This window comes from Crocodylus porosus, unplaced genomic scaffold, assembly GCF_001723895.1.
Source record: "Crocodylus porosus isolate Cpor-Errol unplaced genomic scaffold, CroPor_comp1, whole genome shotgun sequence".
Taxonomy (NCBI): Eukaryota; Metazoa; Chordata; order Crocodylia; family Crocodylidae; genus Crocodylus; species Crocodylus porosus.
The window spans coordinates 5260878-5288660 of NW_017728906.1; the positions used below are offsets into that span (position 1 = coordinate 5260878).

The window sequence follows — 27783 nt, forward strand, 5'->3', positions numbered from 1 at the left end:
TTTTTTTTTTTTCCTTAAGCAGTTGTTATTAAATGTTTATTTTGCTCCTGGAAAAAGAAAGGAGAAATGATTTTCAAGCTGAACTGAGTTTACCTCCAGTTACCATACCACATGAGGCATAAGTTTCCTTACCATATATGAGTAGGTCTGACTTTGCCCTTTCAGCAAAATGAGCTTCTCAACTCAAATATTTTGAATACCACAGCTAAAATCTCTGAAAGTCCCATTTTTGCATGCATAAAGAAGTGTGAAGAACTTTGAATTTCTTGTAGCTGTGTGTTTTATGACTATATCTGGCATGTCTAGTTGCTTGATAGCACTAAATAAAATAGCACAGTACTGTGTATATTTCCCCCCACTATACTCCCTTTTCCCCATTGTTTTATGTGAAAATATGCTTTCAGGAGGTTGCCTGGCCACATTGAAATAAATAGGAGTTTTGCGTTTGATTGGAGCCACCAAGTTCTCCATTAATCTGCTATGGTTTTCCTCACAGTGGTATTGGAGGCTGCAGGAGGCTAAGCATTGTGGCCCTGATCCAGCAAAGAACTGCTTCATTCCTTGTGGGCACCTATAGACATGCAGTGAGACTGTGCTGACACGCTGTAATTACTGTGCTCCAGCACCGTGTGTATCAGCATCCCCGCACTGAAAAATGGTAGCAGGGGCATTTTAACAAAAGCTTGCTTAATAAGCTTGAGTTAAAGTGCCCCCACCACTGTTTTTCAGCTCAGGGATGCTGATGCATATGATGTTCCAGGCACTTTTAATTAGAGCAGCTCCAAGAGCCACTCTGATTCAAGCACTGTGCCTCTCCCCACTCCCACTCCCAGAGCATGTGTATAAGCACCCTGGATGTCTGAAGAGTCCCAGCATTGTTTGGCTGTATCAGGGCCAGAGTGCTCAGACACTTGCAGAATCAAGTGTATATACCCAAGATTTATGGAACACTCAACTGATAAATAAGAAGAGAGGATCCCTGCTCCCAGGTGTTGCAGTGTAAATGATTGCAAACTGTCATTCTGCTCAGAGGTAAACTTGAGATGGACTCAAAGTGACTTGACAGCTACTGACAAAAAAAACCCATTTTGATTTTATATATTTCCCTGTTTTGCCTTTGGCCCTCAATACTCTTCATGAATCATGCCTCAATAGAAAAGAGAGAGATTGACATCTGGCTACTTTTCAGCTAGCCAGAAAATATTGAAACACCATTTATCAGGATCTGATTCACACTTTTTAAATTTAACACGCTGCCAAATATGGGGAAAAAAATTATAGAAATGGATTTTGTTGTCTATTCCCTTGGTTTCTCTCTGCTGGCATACCGATGTTTCCAGAACTTCACAGTAGTAATAATTTTGTTTTTAAAAATGTAACAACTGAATGTAAACTTTAAAAATAAAACCCCTGGGTTTGTTTGTTCTGTTGGGTTTTTTGAAATCTTGAGTATTTCATGCTGTTAAGCTTTATATGTGTTTTTTAACTGAAGAATTATTTTAAAATATCTGAAAAATTCTACTTGAAGAATGTAATCAGAAAACTTGCCTAAAGTTGCAAGAGAATAAGTTTTAATTGTTTCAAACAAGTCCCTAGAAAATATCCATATTGTAAAATCCAACTCTTTTGCACTTGCATTTATTTATGAAACAAGACAATTTTTTTTGCCTAGCCATTACAAACTCTATTGAAGAATTTGCCTGTTTAGTTTCTTCTATGTTTACCTCAATACACTGGTATTATGCTAATGGAAAAATAATGAAGGTATAACAATACACAATTCTGTCCTCAAGAACTTAAGAATAGAGTTCCATTTAATCAGAACAGAATTTGAAATCTGCCATAGACTTTTTTTTCCCCATAAAACATTCTTTGTTAATTTACAGTACAACAGAAATGAAGGAAGAGATGAATATTAAAATTATTGTACACAGTATAAACCAGAAAGCCAATGCTATTTCTTAAAAGAATGATTTGCAAACAATTAATATAAGCATGATGCATATGTGATAATTTATGGCTCTCATGGAGGATGTTAGTTAAAAAAAATAAAATTGAACCATTTAGTGCTTTGCACATTGAAAACCCTTTATAAACATCACACGTCATGCAGTTGTTAGGCAAGTATCTTTATTTTAAGGATGGAGAAATTGAGATCTAGCTTAAAGGATTTGTAAAGCATAGCCAGGCCTAGCGTCCCAAGCCTTTGGGAACTCATGTCTAGTAACTTCTTTAATCATGAGACCTGTCCTGCCTTTCAGCCTTGTGACAGGATGTTATGAACTTACTGTGACTCTGTAGATATTAGTCTTGCTATGAAACCCATTACTTCCCTCCCAATGTGATGTCCACAACAGCTTGCCAAAACTCCCAGCGGTAGATTTAATAAACCGGTCTAGGGGTGCCAGGCTGCACTTGATGGTGCAGATGGGATGGGGGAGTGGTGTCTGGGAGCAGGAAGGACAGGCTGGTGTGGGATCATGGATCAGTGACAGTATGGGGCCATGGCCCAGGGCAGAGCCATGATCCACTCCCCACATAGCCCTGCACTAGGGGTATGTTGGGCGCAGGGCAGATGGTCTGGGTACCTGGGCAGTGGGGCCGCATCTAGGGCTGGCAGTGACACTGGCAGCGGCAGCCAGAAGGAGCCACTGCCACCAGGGCTGCTTGTGCCACACCAGCCCTGCAGTGGGACCTTCTGCATGCGCCACAGCCTGGGCTGCCCCTCATGATTGGGCCAGGCAGGACCAAGGGACCCGTTGTGGGCTGGATAAAATCTCTTGGCAGCTGGTTCCGGCCTGTGGGCCATAATTTACCCACTCCTCAAGTAGACTCTGTCCCAGTAAGTACTGGACATCCCCAAGCTAGATGCTTGCTTTTCAAACCACAGTGTTTGTAAGAGCTAAGTGTGCAACTCAATGATTTTTAAGGTTACATATAATTTTATCTTCAGAGTAGCCTGGGCTGCAAGCTGGGAGTTACCTGCTGGTCCACAAAAGTGAGAGAAACTTTCCTCATCCTTCTGTTACATTTTACATCTCTTCTGATGGGCAGAGGACAGTGACACAAATCTCTTGTCAATTTAACTATGAATATGAAATCAAAGATGGAAAAAGTAAATGCAGCCTGAACTGTATTTAGAAAAGGCCTTTTGCTCCCTCTACAGAAGGTGGTTGAAAACTGCAATACAAACCATTACAAAATTCAGTTCTATAAACCTTCTGTCTTTTTAATAGATATGTTTTGCGTAACTGTGTGTTCACAAAAGAAATTGAATTCCTGTCCTTCACAAGCTTGTTTTTTGAAGCCAAAAGTATATTATTGGGTTTAGGAAAGAGAAATTACAAGAATGTAGAGAGCTCCAGACTTTGAATATATTCAAACAAAAGCAGTGCATGCATCATTCCAGTTCAGCAGTCCTTTCCTTCCTTTTGGATATTTTACAGATATGTGATCTGCTAGCATCTCTAGTGGCCGCCTTTGCTGCTTTTTTTTAATGGAGTTCTATAAACTTGTGACACCATGCGGTATATGTTCTTTTTTTATCCTTCAAGTTGTATGCTTCAGTACTTTGTTTCTTGTAAAAATAAGATGTATATAGCCTTGTAGCAAATTCAGTTCACTTCTCTTCCCATAATATAGGTACCAAAATAACTAACTACAGGGAAACAAAAATGATGCCATCTCCCTTTTTAGGTTCAGGTCTCTTCATGACCCGTAACTCTCCTCAAAAGTCCTATTTAAGCAGATTTCCCTTGAAGTGTGGTATGTAGGTCAAAAGCTTTGGGTAGATTCAAACCACATGGTTATACAAAAGCATCAAAGTTATGAACATTACATTATGCTTATTTAACCTAAATTTAACTGCACTCTTTTTTTGCTTAAAACACTAACCCTGATTCACTGCATGACATTTCAGAACTTGGCATCCAACTTTTACATCTCTGTTATTCAGTTAATTTAAGAATTTAACTTTGGTCTATGAAGTTAGACACCTGAAATATATTAGGTTCTTGATTTGAATGTCACTGTTCCTGTGCAAGAGGTTTTGTGAGTTTCTTGCTCTAAACATAGGTTTACATTAACGGGGGATAAAAAGTTGTATTCTACAGGATCATTGCTTCCTTGGGACAAAATTTAATATTCGTCTTATTTGCAAGGATTTTTCTCTCTTAACAGTGTCACTTTGCACTGAAATTTGCTAATAGGCTTATATATTTTGTATAAAAATTATTTTCATTTGAGTGTATGGTTAGGGAGGAGGGATGCTTTCTAAAGGCAAACTTCATAGTTCCCAAAGCCAACTACAAGGAAAATGGGAGTCAAGTATATAGAAAGAAGCAAATCTCTTTCCTAGGCAGTGGTTGCTCTTGCAACTTCAGCTGTTGCTTTATCTGGTTTGTTCATCTCTGGTTTGGGAAGAGATTTGTTGGAAGTACCTACCATTCCTTCCCAACCCTCTTTGATGGTACACACAGTGACTGTATTGACCTGGAATTTGCAGACAGCAAGCAGTATATGCTCTGCGAAAGGACTTGCTTCTAATTCTGTATCTACATATGTTATTTACATAGATGTTACCTCTCTTCTGGGGTTACACCATGTCCTAGTAATAATCTCGACAGTTGTCTAAGAAAAAAATGACAGTTCAAGATATAAATCAAAGAAAATAACCCAAGACCAATACATAAAGGTCGCAATGCTAAAATCGGATATCGCTGGTTCCATAGAGAGCCTTAGCTTTCAAACACGTCGCTGTCCTATTGTAAACTTTTATGGAGGCTTTTAGGAAAATACAAAGAGAATACGCTTCTTAGATATGTTTATATACTCAATCTGTTCAGTTCTTTGTCTTCTACTCTGATAAAATAGGTTTCTGGTGGTTAAAAGTTAACTGCCCGCTGCTCTTGTACATCCTTGCTAATGGATGATAAGAGAAAGGACACTAATTTCATAGTTTTATTAAGCTTGACTGGAAAGTCGTCTTTCACCTTCAAAGTGGAAAACGCATACTGAGGATATTTATAAGAAACTGTTGTCTTGTTTCGCATTTGATTGAACATGATTCTGTTGCTAGATTTGTTCTTTCTCTCTCTTTCTCTAGGTGCCCTATTTCTATATCAAATTCCGTCTCTGAGAAATCAAGGGAACATGGAGCTGATGATGACGAGTACAAGATTCCTTCATCCCATCCTGTAACCTTGTCACAACCACTTCATTGTCAGAATATAAAGCCTGTTACTCGGTAAGGTCTTGTGCATATTTGCTATTCATATGCTACTTTGGAGAGTAGAGGATACTTATTTGAGAGGGGAATTCCCTCCTCCCCTCCCCCCCCATTGATGTAAACGTTTTAGTAATCATGGTTAAGCTGCTTGCCTTCTAAAAATGTTGACTATTTCCATGACCTCTTCTGCCGAACTTGAGGGAGTATGAAACCCATTAAGTTATCTGCAGGTCACCATATTTGTACCTGTGTGGTTCATAACTTATTAGCCTTGTTATGTTGCCACTGCATTCAGTGCTTTTTTCCTTTTTAATTTGAGGTTTTCAGAGCTGTCTCAAGTATTTAGCCATATATTTATTATTAATTGCAGGCAACACTTAAACTCCCAGGGTGGGTCCCCATGTGCAGGGCTGTGCACTTGTAGAGGCACAAATAGCAGCGGCACAAATTTGTGCCACTGTTTTGTGCCCCATTGCATACCTCTACACATGTACTCTGGTGCACAGCAGATTACCCTGGGTGAAGGTATTACCTGGTATCGTGGTTCAGCAGGGGTTGGCAGCCAGAGTGTTGCTCTGGGTGGCCAGCCCTCCATTTGGTCCAGCACATGCTACCGATACTGCTCTGTGCTGTTTTTTTGGTACTGGGATTTCTTGGTAGCAAATTTTGCTATGAACATGTTTTCACATTTCTCATGTGCAGTTTGTGGCACCACAAAGTGGTTTGCAACACCAGAAACTGCATCCCTCTGGACATGAAAATCCACCCCCAGAGTCAGGTTTAAAAATTTCAGCTTTTGACATTTTGATTAATCCTTTCTCAGAAGAAATAAAAGGTAGAAAAACAACCAAATCATTGGACAGTGACTATAAAAAATAAAATTGTGCTTATGAACATTTTTCTTCTTTCCTTGGCTTGCATGTAACAGCTGATTTAAACCTTTAAAGCCCTTTTTTACATGGGCTTTCGTATGAGACTTTCTTTGTTCACCAAACTCTTCTGCTGTCCAAAAATACATCAAGATACTAGCAATTGTAGGGACTTTGCCTTTTCTTTCAAAATGTTATGTCAGTCACCAAGAGCAATAAAACCAAGCTTATCCCCTCATCTCACAATTAGCAAATTGCTTTACACGTTTAATCAAAGTATGTTAGGATAGCCTAGGTCAAATGGCACATTCTTGCTGCTTCTTGGGTCCAAGTTATTAAATTTCTTGGACGTAGATGCTGTTATTAACAGAAATGCTGACCCAAACTTTGCACAGATGTGAATGTTACAGTTCCCTGGACATTTTGTCACTGTGGCCTTTTATGTTCCAGCTGGTTCTGGAGGAAGGGTTTTTATTTTATTTTATTTTTTTCAAGTAGAAACTTAGTACAGAATTCACTGTGTAGAAAAGATAGATTTTTAAATGGCTCTGGGATTTTACATGTATGACCACATTTATTTGAAGTTTTGTTTTGTTTATCCATTTGGGAGTTCCTCTCTCTACCATGTCAGACGTAATAGAAAGCTGAGTTCTCTGCCTAAGAGGAGGAAGAATTAATGGCTCATGAAAACACAGCAAAAGCTATAAGAGTGTATGGTATGGGAACAGATTCCAGTGATTCTGCAGCTGCTGAGGACTCGTATTGGGCAGCAAAAGCCCTTATGAAGAATTTTAGGAGCTTTTTATTATTTCTGAGAATATAATTTGGGACCTCAGCCCTACCACCTAGTAATATTATCCATTAAAAGCCAACTCCAAACTTCCTTGTTTTCAGCATTTGTTTTTTAGTCTTATTGAACCATGAGAGAGATCACACAAATGTAGTTGCCTACCATTGCTGCTCTGGCATTAATCCAGCATTTTTCCCACAGAAAATGTTTTAAAACTCGGATTCATTAATTTAAAACCAGGATTTCATTAATGATTAATGCAGGAAGCCTTGTACAGATTATATACTGTGACAAAATTAGTACTAAAAAAAGAAAACTACTAAGCACTCGAAAGTATAGTGATGAAGTATATACATAAATATTCCAAGTACTCAAAATTTTATTTCAAGAAGTTGTTGATGCTGATATTTGACTAGTCAAAAGAGCACACTTCATTAAGCAAATCTATTCCAACCAATGATCTAGATGTTAGAGCTGGAACCAAGTGAAACTTTTCATTCAAAATACTTCTATCATAAATGGATTCTATTGATCAAATGAAAAAAAAATCATAGTAAATCACTTTCCCTCTAAGTCTTTGGTTTTTAACTGAAAACAAAGAAAAAAATGAAAACTTTTTTTAGTGGCCAAAATTATTTTTCCAATTAAAATCTAAAAAGGGAATTTTTTTATGAAAACTAATTAATTTTTTGCAGCACCACTTGTTTCCTGTTTTCCAGCAGTACGTTTAGGGCTTCTTTCTATGTATGTACATTTATACCATTTAAAACTTATAATTGCATGTGGTGAAAGAGTGCATTACTTTGCAGGAAGCCTTACTGAGTCATCTTCAAATAGATCACCAATGTTTGGTGCAGAAAGGGGACATCTGTTGACCTTGCCATTTTGGAATGGAATTCAGGATTTCATTCTGCTTGGATACCGTGCCTCTGCTTCTCAACATAAAACTTAATTTCCATACATAAGGAACCAAATGAATTCCAGTTGTAAATCCATTAAAATCCTGGATCTGATTTCATGACCTTTTTTTTTTTGTTTTGTTTTGTTTTTTGGGGGGGGGGGGGTCTAGATCTTCTATCGTCAGTGCTGTTTGATTAAGGAATCTTTCATTTCCCACGTCCTGTCTTTAAAGCATATATTTACTTGAAGATTTCATGTTCTTGGGCTAATGGAACCGAACCCAGGCATTTTTAACACTTGAAGTAATGGTTTAACAATATATGAAATGGCTTGTTGAAACGTTTTTTGAGCAGACGATCAGTTACTTGGTTGATTTGTTGCTTTGTGTGAAAGCATCTTGTATGCAGCTGATAGAATTTTTGAATATGCAGAGGAGAGCTGGAAAAGTTTAGGCTACATAATGCATCTGCTAAAAGAGTCAAAGCCTGTTCAAACAACATTTTAAACTTTACCAATCTAGCTTCAAAGAATGCAAGCAATGCTCCCTCCACTTACTCTCACAATCTAATAGGTCTCAACACGAAGAGGATTTTTGTTTGTTCCTGCACTCCGGCTACTATAACTATTTCTTATTTTCCTCTCATTTTTAGTTATACCTACTAATGCTGCACACAACATTCCACTTCATTCCTACTTGAAATAGTTGCAGACATTTATGCATCCATCCATCTATATTACCAGTGCGGTTTGATGTTTGCCCTATGGGTGAAACCCTAAATCAGTCCCACACTAGCAGCTTCCTCTATGATTAGAGGCAGTGCCGCATGTAATCCAGCATAGTTGAAACAATACACTGACACACCCACCATGCTTCCTCTGACTGAAGAAACTCATTTTGATTGTCCTTAATTATGCAGAGCCCATGGTTCCTGTCATGGGGTGAAGTGTCAGTATTACCCGTTCATATGATTTTGGTTTCTTATTAATGTCCCTCAGTCTTTAATCAGAGTCCTCTCATATCATCTACTCAGAATTATTTCAGTTCTTATGGCAAGATTTTCACTTCTTCTCCTTCACTGCCTGAAACGCTGCAATTGCTGGTTCTGAGTAGTTTTAACTGCCAATTTGATACTTCTGCTTCTTTTTACAGAACAGTTTATTTCCATTTGAAGGAAGGAATAAAATTGTAGTAAAAGATTATAGAAGGAAAAGTACTGCACTGCTTTTATTGACAACAGCAGAACCAGCTGAGACTGCTAAATTGCTTAGCCAGAATTAGATCATTCTGTTCTATATAAATTTGAGTAGGAATTTTGCTGCACTTTATTATTTATGTAGTCTTATTCCTGTTTAAGGTGCCCAGGTTTTTTTCTTAGTAGGCTTCACTGCATTTGATTTCAGTAATCTTTTGGTTCTTTGTTTATCTTGGTCACATTTTCTCCCAAGCTTTTAAGAAAAAAAAAGAAAAAAAAAAGAATGAGGGGGACAGAAGTAACTTTGGAAATGCTTCCAGATGCAATGAGCTTGGAAATGTTTTAAAAGGGTATTTTTTACACTGTGTGGCACAGGTACCATCCCTGTGGTTTCCCCCAGTTTTAAAGTTTCAAAATTGCTGTGACTGCATGCAGGCTTGGCTCTCTAGCCAGAGGATGCTAGAGGAGGCTCTCCCACAGGGAAGGGAGATATGAGAGCACTGCAGTGAAGTAGGGGAGAGGAGCTCCTTGCCACCAGGAGCCCAGGCCTCCAGCCTCAAATCCCAGTCTAGCATTGGGACTGGAAAGCCCAGCATCAGTAGGATTTAAACTGGGAGGGGAGTAGGGGTGGTAAGCCCGGCTCATCAGCAGAGAAAAAGAAATGCAGATGGCTTCCCTGTGCACAATGAATAACAAGTGAAACCATTCAAAATAGTACCTTATTTTAAAGAGTTATTATTTTGGAGCACACCAGCCACTACCAGAATGTTTGGAACATTTGTACAGCTGGCCCTTTTGAATCATTTTAATGACATTTAACAATTTTTTTATTGTTACATCTGTCTGCACCCTGAGCTTACGTATATACCTTTGCTGTAGGAAGAAGCAGCTTATTCTAATAGATTGAGTTTGAGGGCTGTGAACTCTTACACTGCCTTGCATGGCAACCTTGAGTGAGATTTGATTTTTTTTTTTTTTTTTTTTTTCCCAGTTCCCTCAGTTTCCTCATTAGGAAAAGAATACATTTCCTGAAAGGGGTGTTGTGGTTGCAAGCATTAATTGGTTGCTTTGAAAGTGTGTTGGGGGAGGGAAGGGGGGAAGCCTACATCTATGCGAGTCTGATGTTTGTGATTAATTTCCTTTCCTCCGTTTGTTTAGCTGTAACATACTGTGCTTTCTCATTCATTTTTTTAATTTTAGGAGTCATCAGTTGACTTGTTCTTTTTGATCTCTGTTTTCAGGGTGTGTGAAAACGGTCCGTGCACTGGCATAATGAATGGAACACACAGTGCTGCTTCTGAGATGAAGAAATCAAAGCACCCAGAGCTAGGTATATTTTTCACTATTTTATTTTTTACTCTGTATTTTTATGTTTAATTCTGTAAAAAGAAAATTTCTCCAAAACAGGTATAGCAGGAAGGCATTTACTTCCTGTACTTATGTTATTCAGGAGAAGTCTTTGATGCGCCTGGTGTTCCAGTACCTCTGCCCCCTGCACGACCGCCTGCAAGAGACAACCCAAAACACAGCGCTTTGCTCAACAGGACGCCCTCTGATTACGATCTTCTGGTGCCGCCTTTAGGTTGTCAACCTTTGCCTGTTAAATATTTAATGGTTCATATAGTGTAGATTAACCAAGTAATATGCTTATTGCAAAAATGACTTCAGGTTTATTAAGAATTTCAAATGAACTATGGGTTAGACAGTATAATTGTACTTGCATAGATCTTCTTTAATCACTGCTCTACAGCCAATGTCATTATCCAGTCCAAGATAATTGCAGCTTTTTTACTTTTAGTCAGTTAACTTCAAATTCTTTGTTAGTCATTGGAGGCCAGTGATGTGGAAGGTGCTGATTTTGCTGCTTGGGATATGTGAAAAATTCATCATATCTGTATAAGTTTAGCAGCAATTTACCTGAAAGTCCTTGTGCCAGAAACAGTTGTAAAGGCATATTACATTCTCCTTCTACTTGTATATAGAAGCAAAACCATTTACACCATAATGAAGATGGGTCAGATTCCAAGGGATCCAAATTCTGTTTCAGATATTGTGAGTCCCTTCCCCTCCCCCCACCACACATACATTTTTTTTATTCATTTAATTTCATTTCACTATGTGAAGGGGATCAATATTGGGATCACCATAATCACCAAACTTGATCCCCAATTCTACCTTCCAGAAGGAGTTCTTGTGTTCCAGTACCAAAGATGGTAACCAAGCTGCTCTTTACCCATGCTGGGGTTTATAATTGTGCTCTGGCACCCTCCATAACACACAACTGAGCTTGCCTCAGTACAAGTGCTAAGTCCTGCTACCCATCTGCTTTTCTTGTTCCTTAGAGTCTTTGAATTAGCCATGCTGCTGCACCAAGCACTGTGAGACCCCCATGTGTGCAGTGCAGAAACATGTGGAACTGCAAGAAAAGGTGGTATGGGTAGGAATCAAGCTTTTTGGCAAACATGAACACCTGCAGGCACTAGTTCTCACATAGGGCAAAAACAAGGCTTCCCATGAATTCAAGGACTACAGTTTCTTGGCTCTTGGGCCTGAACCGCTGATCTCCAGTTTTGTCTTGAATTATTTCCTGGTAAGATGACACAGAAGATGAATACAATTTACATCAAACCTGCTGTATTCAGCATATTATTTGTCACTTTGGTGTGTAATAGTCGTCGATTTTTGAGTGAATCCTTTCTTTAGGATGCAATATATGCAGCTTGGCCACAAATGCCCTGATTATTTTACAACCTAAGGAGAAACCATTTTTTTTCCTCTAGTAGAAAAAACCTGAATACAGTAAAAAGGTCATTTCCAGCATGTTTTAAAAGTTTTGGGTTGTGCACAAAAGGCATCAGACGTGCAATTTCATTATTAGATTTACTGAACTGCTAGATGAACCCTAGAGTGAGGTCCTCTGTTAGTTGCCAAGGAAAATCAATTTTGAGCTTGCTTTTTATTGTACTATTTTTAATGAAGTTTTGCTCATGTAACTAGTCTTCTCTAAACGCAGGCGAAGATGCATTTGACACCTCGCCACCCTCACTTCCTCCACCACCACCTCCCGCTCGTCACAGCATCATTGAGCTTACAAAACCTGGTGGCTCAGGAAGCCGACCTCCTTCAGGACATGAACTGTTCCTTCCTCCTTCAGGTAAGAGTAGAAAAACAAACCTTTTTCATTTATTTTTGTTTACAGCAAAAGGTTACCTGTGCTGATAATACTGTCATTGAAACTAAATGGCAAAATATATACACCTATAACTAACCATTTAAAAACCAGAGAGATCAGTTTTTTTAAACTGAATGAAGCAATTAACCCAGAAAGAATATAAAATCTCCACTTCAAACATTCACAAAGTAATGAGAGAAAATCAGTATTTTTATACAGGGCGTGACATTTTGGTATCTAGCATTTTTCTAACAGGAGCAGTTCCTTTGAAGTGCCAAGTTTCCATTGAGCTCTGTGATGACGGTGTCTATCATTTGTCATATATGCCCAGCAGTATTGGGATTTTATAGGATGATGTAATGTGTGAATTTTGTCTTATTTGTAAGTGGGACCTGGGGAGAACTCTAGAACATAAGAGAAATGGACAACATATTTGCCAGAACTGCCCCTATGCAAAGGTTCACATACAGACCTAAACCAAGATTGTCCCCTTGCTAATGATGAAATTTACTCCCCCAAATCATTGCCAACCTTATTTCATTCTGCTTTCAACTTGTATGTAGCATTGAAATTTCACTGCTGTGATTGATTTGATATTTCTTCCTGGTGAGGTACAATTTTTGGTTGTCTGTGCTAATTAATTTGGCTCTGCTTGTTGCTTTTGGTATAGGATGCCCCAGACCTTCCTGAAGGTATGGAAACATGGTACAGTTAATGAATTGTTCTGCTTTTACTTCTTGAAAGATGCAGGAGGGTATTTTTGGTCAATTGTTTCCATGACCAAAGGATTCTTTCATGCAATGCTATGTGGTGTCTTTGCTCCCCTTTCAGCATGCCTAGGAAGCTGTTGGAAGAGATGGTGAGGAATTTGGGTTGTGGTGTAATCAAGATACAAATGAGAGGCTGCTCTGCTTTGTTTATAGCATCCAGCCAACCTATATTTTCTTTGCTTTCCCAGTAGACATGTGATATATATATGTTAGATGAAAGCAAGGTGACTGAGGCACCAGGGCACTTAACAGGAATGCTCCTGGGTTGCAGAAGATGGTTTGTTTCCACAGCACAGGGATTTGGGGCTTAGCAGAGGATAAATTGAGGGGTGCTCTAGGATCCCAGAATTTCAAGGTGGGTGTGCAACTACGAGCAATATCATAGTTATCACAACAGCACAATCTTAGGTCTGACTCTAAATAAGTGTTTCTTTACAGAGATCTCAAATTATGAACAAAGCACAAAACTTCTAAAAGTAAAACATAGAAATGTTATATCTTTCCATGTTAATAATGCATGTTGATATGCTCCAACTGCAGTTCCATATAAAAGCATAATTTTTATCAGAAATCAACCATGTTGTATACCAGGGGTTTTCAACCCTTTTGGGTCAGTGTACCCCCAGTGGCTGGTTGAGAGAGGATTCCCCTGGCAGCCAGTTAACAAACGGGGGGTGGGGAGGTGGTGTTCCCTGTGGCCGATTGACGACCAGTGGAAACACCTGGTGGCACCTGCTGCTAAGTACCCCCTGAGGCCATCCCAAATACCCCCAGTTGAAAACCCCTGTTATATACTTTTTCCTATTAAACTACCTTATGGACGCGACTATTTTCCAGGAACATCAATGATGTAAGTGAAGAACAGTTCTACTAGAGATGCACTGATATATTGGTCACATATTGGATCAGCACTGATGCAAGGAAAATTGACATTATTGGCAATCAGCTTTGTTTTAGCTGATATAGCTGGTAATGTCGCTGATAAATGCTGTGTGTATGTGTGCAGCTGCAGCATGCACATGGCTAGGAATGCAGCCTGACAGCTTGGCGAGCAGTGTCCTGCTGGTAAGTCTGTGGGGGGAAGGTGTGTGGGGGGATGCAGATCAAGGCCCCCAAGGTTGAGGGAGCGGCTGGGACAAAGGCAGGCACTGCCCAGCCAGGTAGCTGAATGTGACCGCAGGGCAGGGTGTCCAGGGAGTGCAGGGAGGGGCAGGAAGGGGCGACTGGCTCCTTACTGCTGTGTGCAGCCCTGGGAGAGGCATAGGGGACATGTGCCTCCCCCACATTTCTTCATGGAGTCAGGGTGGGCTGCAGGCTCAGGACTAGGGGCTGTGCCAGCCTCTTCCTGGCAGGGGTCTGTCTGGGCTAGGGTGCACTTGGGGCAGAGCAGGTGGTGGCAGGACTTGGAGAGGTTGGCCTTAGCCACCTCAAAATTCCCTGTAGACCCCCACTTCCAGTGCTGCTGTCACCCACCCTGCCTGCCCTGAGTGCCGCCCCGTCCCACCCCCCTGCCAGGAAGAGAATGGTGTAGCCACTGGTGCCAAGCCAATAGCAGGCAGCCCTCCCTTGACCTGTGCACAAATCTTGGGGGGCGGTCCCCCATGCCTCCCCAAGGGGTGTGTGCAGTGGCAGGGAGCTGCCCACCCTCCCCCCTACACCCCTTGACAAAGCCACCTGTGGCTCCATCCTGCCCTGGTGTCCCGTTCAGTGTCCTGGCTGGGCAGCGCCTATGCCTGCCCCTTCCCAAGTTCCTCCCTCACTGTGGGAGGCCTCAGTGTACTTCCCCATGCCCTCCTGCCCCCCAGACTTATCAGCAGGATGCTGGGCTACATTTCTGTAAATTGGCTATCAGATCAGTATTGGCCTATATGGCTGATTAATATTCGGCCATCTGTATCGGCCAAGAAAATCTTTATGGTATACTCCTAAATTCTACCACCTGTTGATACATCTGCTATTATCTGATGATCTAATTTACCTATAACACTTAAAATAATTCAGTTCCAAAGACAAGGTAATAAAATATCTGTTTAAATATCCAAAATATTATTAAAAATGCTTGGATCAGAGTTGAAATGGTAATGTTGTGATGAAACATGAATTGGCATTATTCGTGCTAACCAATCGTATTCTGTCCGGAAAAAAAAAAAATCATATCCTTAACTATTTATTTCCTTCCATTTTCAAGGGTTTTAGGTTTTGTAACAGTCCTTTTCTGTAAAGACATTGTTCATTCTTAGCAATCTGAATGAGTTTGGAGTAAAATTGTGCTATGAACTCTGGTATTCATGTCTGATACTCAGATCAAGTAGTGTACAAGCCTTCAGCATTTTCAACAAATCTGATATATAAAACAAATATTTATAACAAGTATAGAAATGTATGGCCACACACTTGCATGGCCTAAGGATTTTAGGGTGCTAAGCTCCCGTCAGTTATGTCTTATTCTGTTTCAGTTTAGGTACCTAAATATTGAATACTATTAGTTGCATATTTTGAAAATTTTGGGCTTGAGTATTTATTTATCCTTGATGGTGTCTAGTAGCCTCCACTATGGATCAAGATTTCATCGGACTGGTTAATGTACGACCATGAACCAAAGACAGTCCCTGCCCCCGGATTGCTTATACAGTAGAACCTGCATATTTCTCTCATTGTTAGGTTCTGAGAATGAGGGTTTGCAAAGTAGCTGGGGGCATATGCAATGATAGCAAACAGCTCTGCAAGACTGCTAATGAGCTCTAGCTGAATTGGGAAGCAGCTGCCTTTGAAACAAAAGCTGAAGAAAGCAGCCAAGTAGTTTGTCCTTAATTCAGCAAGCTGTTGCAAATTCAGTCAGTTGTGAACCACCTCGATGCAAATAATCTGGGTACCACTGTCCGTTTCACTGTTGCTGCAGTGGTCAGTCAGACGTGATCATTTGCGTAGTCCAGTGTTTCAGTATTTAGTATCGGCTGTAAGATCTGTGGCTCTGAGGCTATGACTCGAATAGAGTAGTATTTTCAGTACCTCCAGCACATTTATGGGTAGCATGACTGCTACCCATAAATGCTTGTTTTCTGTTTGTGTAAATGCTATTTTCCCTTTGCAGAGCCAAAAAGCATGTATTTGATACAAGTCCCAATTATACTGCAGTCTGAACAGAAAATCATAAAGTTGATTCATAAATTATTCAATCATGTAGGCTACTGACCAATGTGGGGGAATCCCCCTCCTCCCTCAACCCAGCGCTTTAACGAAAGAGGAAGCACATCAGTTGACCTGGTTCTTAGTATCTATCTAGATTGAGCACTTTTGTTGAGTTTTTTTGGAGTTTTTATATAAAGCTGTTCAATTAGCTATTGGATAAAAGCCCAAAAAGTCTTGCTGAAGTATGTGATATACAGAGAAGTCGGGTGTGCTGAGTCATGCTGACATAATGCCTTTTCCGGACATGTGCTGCACTCAGTGCAGGAGCTCACCATGCTTAAGATAAAGCACTACGTTTTTTCACATATGTAAGTAGCTGTAAAGAAATACATTAGCTTGAATCCATTATAAGGTGTCACCAAAATAGTATAAAAATCAGGTGTCTTTCACAGAACAGCAGTTATAAGATTAAAGGAAGTTCACTGAAAATAAACATTGACTTTAGAAGCATCAAAAAATGTTAAAGTGCTTTCGAGTAATTAGGCTGAACCCAAGCGACACTTTCTGACATGTTTCTGATGGTATATTTTCTGCTATGCATCAAGATCTGAATGTTATAATCGGCCAGTACACTCTCTATTTCATGTTGCAGAAGTCAGTTCACCATGTATTTTGTCAAACAAGCCACTGTTTGTGCATGCACACATGGGATGACTTTGCAATTTAAGAGATTTTAAAGTTTCAGTTGTGAATTCAAGGCCAGGAATTATTTTAATATAAGAAGTTTGAAGATTAAAGTTATCTGCTATTCCCAAAGCTGTGTGGAGTTTCAAATTACTTGGAATTGAAGTGTAACAGTAATGAACATGTAACATAAATAACATTTAAAACTAGCATTTTGTATCTGCGGACACAAAATTTGAGCAATACATTTCATGGTTACTTAAAATTTTCCATATATGTTATGAAAATACACTGTTACTGACACGTGTTTGCATAAAATAGGGGCTTTTTTAACTATTTTTTTAGAACCTGGTTTCCAAAGCTATGTTAATTACCATGCATCTTGTCAAGTAAGCCACTCTGTGTTTATAATGAATGACTTTGCAAACTTCTGATTTATGATGATTGGTTCCAAAGAAGCCTTCTGACAGTTTCACAGCCATGCACCAGTTGTATCACTATGCGTGTGCACTACACCATGTACTGTCACTGCAGCCTTTATAGTAAATGAATTGGGCCCAATTCAGGAAAGAAGCCATGTTCAGGGCAGCACTTAATGAATTATAGTTCGGCTTAAAAAAAAGATCAAAAGAGTTGAATGTTTTAGGATCTTTCTTATCTTTGACTTTTAATCTTTTTCCTATATTTGACAAAGGAAGATGTACAGTTTTACTCCTACTTTCTTTGGTGTGTGTTGTAAACCGGGGTCTGCACTAAGAGTGTATCTACATGGTTTTCACTGCTATGACTTAACTTTTGTAGCCATCCCAAACAAACTTAACACTAGCCAGCTTGAATGCGTCCAGCAAAATAACTGTGTTAGTGCAGAGCTCAGCATGAGCTAGCTATCTAAATATATATCCAGTTTCTCAGGCAGGTTTTGCAGTCTGTGTTGCACTCTAGTCTATGCTGTTGTCAGAAGCCAAGTCACCTAGTTTAAAGTCAACTCTGGAATCTCAGCACTTATCACAATCACTGCGGAATAGGGAGACATACTTGTAAATTAACTACTTCCTTCAGTCACCAGCTCATGATTATAAAGGGGATACTTCTGTTTGCATTCATAATTCCTCCTCTTCTGAAGGAGGTTGTTCATAAAGATAGTCTGTAGACTTTGCATGTAAGCCTTACAAAAGTTTTAATTTTAAGTATCTTCTGGGTCTTTTTGGTTTTCTTTATAGATCTCCATTTTGATCCAGTTACTGGTCCAGCTCCTTTGCCACCTGCTCGAAGACTAACAGGGGACAATGTCAAAACTAATAGAACGTCCCAAGACTATGATCAGCTTCCATCCTGTTCAGGTAAGGCGACAACCATGCAGGGAGAAAGAATCCGGCTAAGAATGCAAATGATCTTGGCACAAAAAAACTAAAGTCCTGTTTGCTAGACTGTTCCAAGCCATGCACACACATTGCCATCGAGTGGATTCTGCCTATCACAGCAAGTCACATGGCAATTCCTTTTCTGCTTAAAAAATGAATCCATCAGAAGTACAGTGGACATGGATATTACATTAGCAAGCAAAATCCTGTGTGGCTGGCCCTAACCTGAGTAACAGTGACATCTCCAAAGTGAGTTATTTCTTTCCTAGCAGTTGAAATGGGCTGTTTTTATGTCCATTCTGAAACTTTTCTGGGGAAATGACAAGTAATTTTCCCTCTATCTGTTGAGGTCACAAGAGGCCAGAAGTCAAGCAGTTCTTGACTGAGTTTGCTCTCTTTTTATTGTCTCATGGAAAAAAATATCTTTTGAACCTGCCTATTGTTCTCTTACCTTCATACTGATGTACCTTGTAATAAGGATCTGAGTACTTTTAAGTACTTGGTCACTTAAAAGCAATGAATACCTTGCAAAGCTTATAACTGCACAAGTCAGCAAATTTCCACAACAGATTAAAAAGCTGACAGTCTCTGATCCAGATAGCACTCCCATTGCTTCTCTAGTACAGTTATGTGATGGCTGCATCCTGCAATTGGATTCACAAAGCTGTTTGTGACTGCAAAATGGAGTGGCAAATGGAGAGCCAGTGTCCTTTGTGCCCAGTAGGAACCAGTCAGTACACCCCTTGAAATACTAATTGCTTTTTGTGATACAACACTGCTATTTTAGGAGATCTTATCAACTCAAAATCAGGGCAGTATTTAAAACAGAAGTATTTAAATGGTGGCATCAGTATTGCTCATGGATACCCCCTAAATCCTGCTCATTTTAGTCCTATTTTTCTATTCTTCATGAGTTTTTTCTTTTCATCTCTCATCAGCTGTTGTAAGAAAGATTAACTTGTTGGGATGAATTAGCCAGTTGTGGTCCTGAGCCCACAAGCAGCTACCTCAGTGCAAAATGTTACACGTGCAAGTAGTCCCATGAGTTATGTGCCTGCACAGTTATTAGAAAAATTGGGCTATACATAACAGTGCAGATAGCATGGTTTCTTTAACAGCATCCAAGAGTTGTTATATGGCAGCATAAGACAGGAAGAATCTATTTTTAATTGCAATTACAGGAGAGAATAGAGAAGTCTGAAAAATGTCATGGAATCTTTAATGGTTGTTAAAGGTCTGAACCTCAGTTTGGTAGGTCAGGTAATAGATTGCATATTCAGTATCCCGGTGCCCCTACTATAATGCTTGTGCTTATTATTTAGATGCAATTTTAAAAAGGTTACCAGAGTATTTATCTTACAATGTAAAATGATCAGAGTAGCAGCTTCTTATTGCATAGCGCAGTGTGGCCTTGATTTCTGTTTAGGCGCTTCTGGTGCTACCATAATAACATGATGATGATGTCATGATCACCTTCAGGGTATGGTATGTTCCCTATGTGCCATCTCTGTGAGCTAGTTTTACTTCTGCTAAATTATTGCAAGTTGCCTGCTGTTAAAGATCTCAAATAGCTTCCTTGTTACTACTTAATAAATGCTCGAGTACCTGTGTGTATTCCATAACCCTCCACCTTCTAAAATGTCCATGTGTTTCAACCTTTGCTATTAATATCATGCTAATTCAGCATAATATACATCAAGATATTAAATTTAATTTGAATTAAATGAAAACTGTGAATTAAATCATGTCATATTATAATTGGAAAGTTGTTCTTATAGTGGTAGTAATTCCCTCCTATGGAATTAATGAGTTTCAAGAGGAACTGATTCACCTTACTGTAGGATTCAGAAAGACTGCTTGGTATGGAGTTATATCAGAGCAATGGTTCTCAACCTTTTTTGTACCAGGACCCATTTGTAAAAATTGGATAGTCTCGACTCAGTGCCCCTCGTTCCCAACTCCCAGCATATTGATGGGGGGCCCAAAGAGGTCCCCAGCAACCCCTTTGCAGGCTGTAACTCTGCCAGCCTGCAAGGGAAAGCCATGGTCTCCCATGTTTTTCTCCTTTAAAGAAAAATCCATTTTTAAAGTTTGTTTGTAACCCTTTCGTATATTCTTCGACCCACAGGTTGAGAAACACTGACTTAGAGTTGGAGTTATTCTGTAGCCATTGGACTCTTAGCAAGTCTTTCATCATGCCAGCCCTTGTTTAGAGCTAAGAGTTGGAACTTGTTGCATAAAGGAAGCAAATATAAGTTTGTAATTCCATCATAGACCTACTGTAGGATCATGAGCAAGACACATGATCTCTGCATCTCACTTTGTCTGGCATTATGACTAGAGTACCTGCTTCACTATGGCAGTGGTCAACTTAATTGCTGACTTACTAGGGCAAGTACATTTCTAACATTGCTAAAAAGTTCAAAAATGACTGTAATGGCCCTCAACTTTCCACTTGGCTGTTTCAGGGGATGCAGCGGTGGTGGGGTGTTAAATTTGAGGGGGGTTGTCTATAATTGTCCTAGTATGTGCTCTGGTTTCACTTCTGTGGGAAATGAAATAAAGATAATGAAACAGTAAGGGAGTTTTCTAATTCTAGAGGTTTAACCATGGAGGCATTGAACCTATGTGCAATCATACCTGTTCAGTGTTGATGTTAAGTGCTACCATAGGTATGAGTGAGGAGAAGTCTGATTTCTTCCTCCCTATAACTCCTCTTTTTTACTTTCCCTGGTGTAAATGGCTGCATATGGAATGAGGTAGATACATTGGTTGCACCTGCTTCTTGTAGCTCATTGGTGATATAGGGAAAAGTTGGGTGTGTCCTGGCTACTCAGCATTTATAAAGTCCTGTTACCCAACTGTCCACATAAACTTTGTTAGACTCAAGGCACGTCTCAAAAAACGCTAGCTGTTAACTTTCAGTAAATTCTTTGCTATGGAAAAACAGTAGAACAATTCTTCTCTCGCAAATAACTCAAAGATCACAACAGGTTCCAGAAAGGAATCCACCATGTGAAAAACAATTTGAAGCCCCCTTCTTTATCTTGTGAATCATGTGTAGGTGTTTGCCTGTATTAATATTGCTAATACTATGTTACTGCAGCAAAAGCTGTGTTTATATGGCATCCAGGGGGAATGTGGAATGCCAGTTAGTCAAAATTGCTGGTTATCTGAGAGGCGTCTGTTCGGGCCCTCCCACTGCATCCGGTGTATCAGTGTGCCGGGGGACGGGGAGGGGGCCTGAACAGAACTGAGTAGCAAGGAGGGAATTTTAATTAAAAGTTTACTGTTCCCATATCAATGTGTGCCGGGGGCCAGGGAGGGGAGCCCCCCGGTACCTCTGCTGCTTCCCAATCTGTGAGCGGATGATGGGCATATTGTAAAGTGAACAGAAAGGGATAATTCACAGCAGAAAAGGCTGGCATCTATTACATGTGAGAGTCTCTTAATTTGACTTTCCATTCCAGAGGCCAGTGGGCTGCTTTCTTTCATGTTACAGCAACTTCTGTTCAAGTCTCACTTGTGCTGGTGAACGTCAGTTGTTCATTAAATCCTGTCCTCCATCTTGATCTGCTTTGAGGTTAGTCAGTTTCCTCAGGGTTCAATGCAGCCCTGTAACAGTTAAGTGAATGGTACAGGCTGCCTGCTCAGAGGCTAAACCAATTAATTGAATTACATAAATGAGAAAAATCTGGAGTCGAATTTTGGGCTGAAGACTGGGACACTGGAGATTTGACTGGGAGAAAAGCCTTTATCTCTGGCTATTTGTACACGCCACAGGGGTTTAATTCAGCGTAGTTTTCCCTAAATTGAAATGGTGGGTTTTTAAAAACACTGCTTCAATTTAGGGAGAAATAAACTGAACTAAAGCCCGTGGCATGTACTCAAGGGTGGGGGCCCAGTCTTTACCTGCCTCTCTGGTGGGGGGGCAGGGGGGAGTGCCAGCAGGCTGAGCAGTCCCTGAGCTGTGCGAGGGGCGGCTCCCCCAGGTGACACCTGCTTGCTGGAACTCAGCCCAGGCAGTCCTGGGGGTGCCGCAGCCATGGAGGGAAGCACCAGTGTCCCCCCCATCCCTCCCTCCTCCCCAGCCACGGCGGGAAGCACCAGGCCCCTGCATAGCTCAGGCAGGCACGCTCCAGGAAGAGGGGTGGGGGGAGATCAGGCTCACCAGTTTTTTTTATTTTGTGGGTTCCCCCCTTCAGTTTAGCCTGCCTGCACGGGCTGCTGCCAGGTCCCACAGCCCCTGAGCTGCATGGGGCTCACCAAGCCCTGAGCATGTCGACTTCATGAACTGTTGCGCTTTGGTACATAGCAAGATAAAATACCTCCGAGGTGTTTTAGTTTGCTACCTAACAAAGTCATTTAAAGTGGAATATGCTGCTGAGCATGCAGACAGCAATGCCATTAAAACAGAATACGCAAACTGAATATGCAAACAGCGGTGCCATTAAAGTGGTGCAAAAGGGCATTTTAAGTTGCTTTAAAGGTCAGTTGTGTGATGTGTACAAAGGCCCTCTGTGTCCAGATGGAAGTACAGTTTAAATATATTTTTAAGTGTAGGATTTAACATGATACTGAGCCTCAGCTAAAATGTTATATGGCTGTGAAGATATTGAGAGAAATGTCACCACTTAAGAAAAAAATTCTAAATGGGAATAGGGTTGCAGAGGGGGTTGTCTGGAGACTTAAAAGGTACCAGTTTGATAGACACATCAGTGGAATGAAAAGAAAATGCATGTTTTGCGAATCTTCCCGAAGAATTAAAAATTACCTTGCTTAAATGACATGATTGCTTACGCAAGTTTTCTAGGAAGCTCAGACATAATGACAGTTTAGTTTGAGACCAAAATTGAATTTTTTTTTTTAAAGTAAAGCCGCTTAGAATGGGTTATTTAATATTTAAAAATAAAATCAAGCCACACACACAGCATTTTTCTTGCTCTTTGAGTCCAGGAAAAAAAGGCTTTATATACAAGCATAATTTCTCTTCTGTGGACAGATTTCTGCCACAGACATGTTTCTATAACTACTTTTTATGTTTACTCTTAGTGCTATATCTCAATCCGTCTGGCAGTTTTCTAGCATTGTGTGTATACTTCACAATTATAAATAGAGACAATATTCTTCAATAGTAGCTTAAATTGGATGTATAGAACAAGTTTGAATCCCTCATGTTAGTTCTTTCTCTCTTACTGACAACTAAGCTTTCTGAAATATTGCTAACTGCTTCATCCTGCAAGTATTTCTCACTTTTCCCCTGCAAGCTCAATCCCGCTTTGTTGCATTTATTAATGTTGATATGACACTTTCATCTTCAGCGTCTTTTACAGACAGACATGAAGTACTGCTTATGATCTACAGGTTGTCTCATCATCATGTTGCACAGAAAATAATGCAATGGTTCAAATAAAAATTAACCCAAGTCTTGATCTCAGTTACTCGTTTCATAGAATCATGGGGGAAAAAAAGGCTTGAGGGCACCTCGGAAGGTCATGAAGGGAGTTCGACTGGATGACTCCCTGAGGTCCCCTCCAGCCTCAGAAGGTCATCCAGTTGAATTCCCTGCTCAAGGAAGGATTGTGCCTTTTCATTTTGTTAGAGTAATCCCTCAAAAACAAACACCCCCCCCACCAGGATCTTGTCTAAAGTAAGAATAAAACTATACTAATACCAGCAAGTTCATATGAACACATAATAACCTAAGCTGAGAAATATTCATCTTATGCTTTCACAATTATGTAGAAGAACATATGAATATGTTGATCTACCTGAGATATTTAACATGTTCAGTGGAATTGCAGTCCAAGTATTGTCTCTTTCCAAGACTGCACTAAATAACAAATCAGAGCATTGATAGTGAGAGTAGAAAACTCCTTTGCATCTCCAAATCAAAAAAGAAGACATCTCTGGAAGATTTAAGATGGCAAAGTGCTATTGACACCAATATAAATGGACTTTACAGCCAGTAACTTCCTCTAATTACATATCAGTTTCCTCACTGTTTATCGTTTGTGGAACTTTTTAGAACTCTGCTTGAAAGATTAAAATCCTTAAAGAATATTTTGAGCTGGAAATGTTTTCTGCCATCTGCCCTCTTAAAGGGGTATGGACTTTACTTGAGTACTAAGCCCTTGGCTCTGAGGAGATTAGAAGTGCTGTTTGCACCTACACATTATGATTCTCTGAAACTTAAGTGCAAAGGGTAACATTTTTATGGAGCACTGCAAAAAAGGAAATAGCATAACTTTTATCAATGTCTTCTGCCCCGTATAACCAAATGTTTGGAGTATACAATTAAGGGCATTGCTTTTGCTGATTTTTAAATCAGTTGTAATAACAGATAGTGGGTTTTTTTAAGGAGCGACAGAACGAGGAATTATGAATAATATTTGTCGTCTTGGGTACAGATGAGGTGCATGAAATAAACTACAATTGAGTGAATTAAAGTCACATGTTTATTTGCTTGGAGTTGTCTTTCACCAAAGCTAACTGGCTTGTGTAGCATTCTGAATAAAAATAACTAAACTGCGAGCAGCTGTGTGGGGGGGGAAAAAGAAAGTTTCTTAGAAACAAACCCTTCTTCCTTAACTAATAAACTCTTAGATTGTTGAGACTGAACAGCTCTTAAAATTTTGACAAGCTCTTCACTATGCATACTTCTCATACTTTTTTTTTTCCTTTGAACAATGCGAATTAATGTAACAGGTTTTTTTTTAAAGCCTTTCTCATGTGGTTCCTTAGATTTGGGGTTTCACCTACCAATCACTGTTTTCTGTATCTTGGATACGCCTGTTTTATAAAGCTGTTTTCTTTGATTTGTATTCTTTTTTTTAAACAGATGGTTCACAAGCACCAGCCAGGCCCCCTAAACCACTTCCTCGCAGGACTGCACCAGAAATACACCATAGGAAAGCTGACACCTCCGTGGAAAATGTGGACGCGAAAATTGCAAAACTTATGGGAGAGGGCTTTTCCTTTGAAGAAGTTAAACGGGCACTTGAGATAGCCCAGAATAATGTTGACGTTGCTCGTAGTATTTTAAGAGAATTTACCTGCTTCCCTCCGCCAGTCTCCCCACGTCTCAATCTATAGCGACATGAAAGTCCTTGCAGCAGATGAATTCCATGTATGTGCTTGTGGATCTGGGAGTGAGAAAATGGAGAGATGGAATTCGAGAGGCATTTTCTTCTCCTGTCATCATTAGCAAGCAGTCTGCTTGCAGTCAAATGAAGATGGCTGCTCTAATCAAGACTTACAAATGGGCTGAAGCTTACGTATTTTTGCTAGCCATACTTTTTAAATCAGGGTTGAACTGACAAAGTAATTTAAAGAAGTTTACTTCCCTTGAACTTTCAGTCTGTGAAATGCTTTTTCTTGTTTACAAGTGGGCAAGTTAAAAGTTTTCTAGTTGACTCCTGTACTGTGTTCCTGTCCAGAGTCAGTTCTGCTGTAGCATTCCCAACAATTTCCATGTTGACTGCCCTAACAATTAAATCATCTTTTTTCCCGAAGTTCCACATTTTCCATGTCTACTTTTACAAGATGCTTTAAAGATTTTTTGCATTTCAGCTTATCAAACAAATGCAAAAAAATATGTGGCCTTCACTACTGAGTTTTTTTTTCTGAGATTTCTTTGCTTTTGAGAGAGGAAAAAATCTGAATGTATAATGCATTATTTTGTCTTTGAACTGCCTTTTTAAAGGTATTTTGACAGTGAGATTTGGGCAGCTTTTCTTCTTAACATGGTTTTGTGACCTGTATCTTAAATACATAGGTCTTTATCCGTGTAGTTTCTGCAGTTGAATAAAACATCCCGTGTCAGTAATGATACTAAGTCATGACACTCGATAGGCCTTTAAAACTTAAGGAGTATTCAGAAGTTTAAAAACAAACCAAATGCATATGTTCACGTTGTACTTAGGTTAGATACTGAGGGCAGCCCACTAGTTATAGCTTAAGTATTCTCAGGCATGCTGAATAATAGGGAATCTTGTTGCATAATCTTCATGATGTTCAGGTAAATTACAGTCCTATCTCCTGCAAAATGGAATAAAGTTAATTTCCTATTTGAGTGATTAGCCTCTGGTTCATCACAGCTTGGATTGGTTCATATTAACATGGGAACTTTAAATCTTTGATGCACTGTTAAGTTCTAATACTACTGTAGCAATATTTTTTTGCAAATCTCTCTAGTAATTCCCTCTTTCTACACTGTTATGTTAGAATGTGTTTAATACCCAGATTCATTCACTCATTACTTCTGCTTGGAAGCACCATAGATTTTTTTTTGCCTTGGGTGAATTTGTGTTACCTTAGGCTGTAAGTTTGTTTTGTGTTTCTTTTCTTTTTTTTTTTTTTCTTTAAGCACAGATTGATGCAAACCAAACCTTGTTCTTTGTTGAGGTCTGTTCTTACTACAGCATTGAATTAAGAGTCCAAATATTTCCAGATTAATTCCCTTCTTGCTGCTTTCCTGTTTGTGGAAACTGTTGAAGTCATCTTTTCCTCCCTTACTGTTGAAAAGATGAACCATGTGGGAAATAGAATAGTTTCCACATTTTGAAATGTGGCCAGTATGAGACCTTTCAGGCTGTGCTAAACTTGGATTGAGATACCTATTTATTGTTCCCGTTCATCTTTCAATTTTGTCTTTCGCTCAAAGCAAGTGGAAGCAGAAGCTTTATACCCTTTAAAGGGCAAGATCTTAGCAACAAATGTATTTATTTTAAAGATGCCAACCAACTCGAGTTCAGAATTTGAAGTCACAGAAAACCCAGTGGAAATCACCATTGTATCTAGATCTCCTTCATTTAATTAAAAGCTTACTCCCCCAAAGGAGAAAGAAAAATTCCTTTGCTGCATCACAAAGCATGACATGCCCATCATGAATGTGTCTAGTGAAACAAGATGATGAAAGGTATTTGAGCTAAAAGAATGAGGTTCTATTTCATTTCAATCTAAGAAATGGTTCTGAATTTCTGTTCTAGAAAAGGGCTGTTGCAGCTTTCGTAAAATATTCATTCTTTAGAGAGCGAAAAGTGACAGCTTTTGGCTCAAGTTTTTCTCTGTACTCTTCTGTTTTCTGGAACAAAATATGCTGTTTTGACACTCTTTTTCAGTGGATTGTTTCCTGCTTCATATTGATAATGCTTCTGCATTTCAGCCCAATACAAATTCAGAATGATACATGCTCTTAAGTTAAATGCTGCAATTTTGCTAGAATTGTTTAATTATAGTTCTAACATAGCTGCCAGAATAGCAGTGGGGGGGGGGGGGGGTGGAAAAGAACATACTATGTAGGACAAGCAGTCTGAAGACCATATTTTCAAATTTCTAATGATAATGGTAAACCTTAGTATGGATTCGATATCTTTTTTTTTTTTGATTTTATGCAGGAGCTTAGTACACATTAAACCATTGTTGCAGTTAAGAAGCAAGAACTACTGTCACTTAAAAGGTTTGAAAATCATTTGCTCCCCAAACAAAATCCATTTTCCACTTTCTTCCCTTTTTCTTCAGTAGCAGTCAGAATCCAACTGGCAAGGGGGTTTTTTTGGGTGTGTTTTTGAAAATCTCAGTAAAGTAGTACCGTAGATGTCAGCTTCATCTTCTCAAAGCATTCCATTAATCTTTAAATGAGAGTAGTAATCAGACATTCTTAAATAGTATATCATGAAAGATGCCT

General features: G+C 39.5%; 1 protein-coding gene across 1 annotated transcript in view; it reads left to right on the plus strand.

Annotated features, from left to right (window-relative positions):
- Positions 1-27376, plus strand: part of CBLB (Cbl proto-oncogene B) — a 181242-nt gene extending 153866 nt beyond the window's left edge. The window contains exons 14-19 of the mRNA XM_019557095.1: positions 5105-5245; positions 10221-10309; positions 10430-10561; positions 11993-12133; positions 17955-18074; positions 24937-27376. Coding sequence (XP_019412640.1) covers positions 5105-5245; positions 10221-10309; positions 10430-10561; positions 11993-12133; positions 17955-18074; positions 24937-25190 — 877 coding nt within the window. The 3' untranslated portion in view covers positions 25191-27376. The remainder of the gene's footprint in view (positions 1-5104; positions 5246-10220; positions 10310-10429; positions 10562-11992; positions 12134-17954; positions 18075-24936) is intronic.
- The last annotated feature ends 407 nt before the right edge of the window (positions 27377-27783 follow it).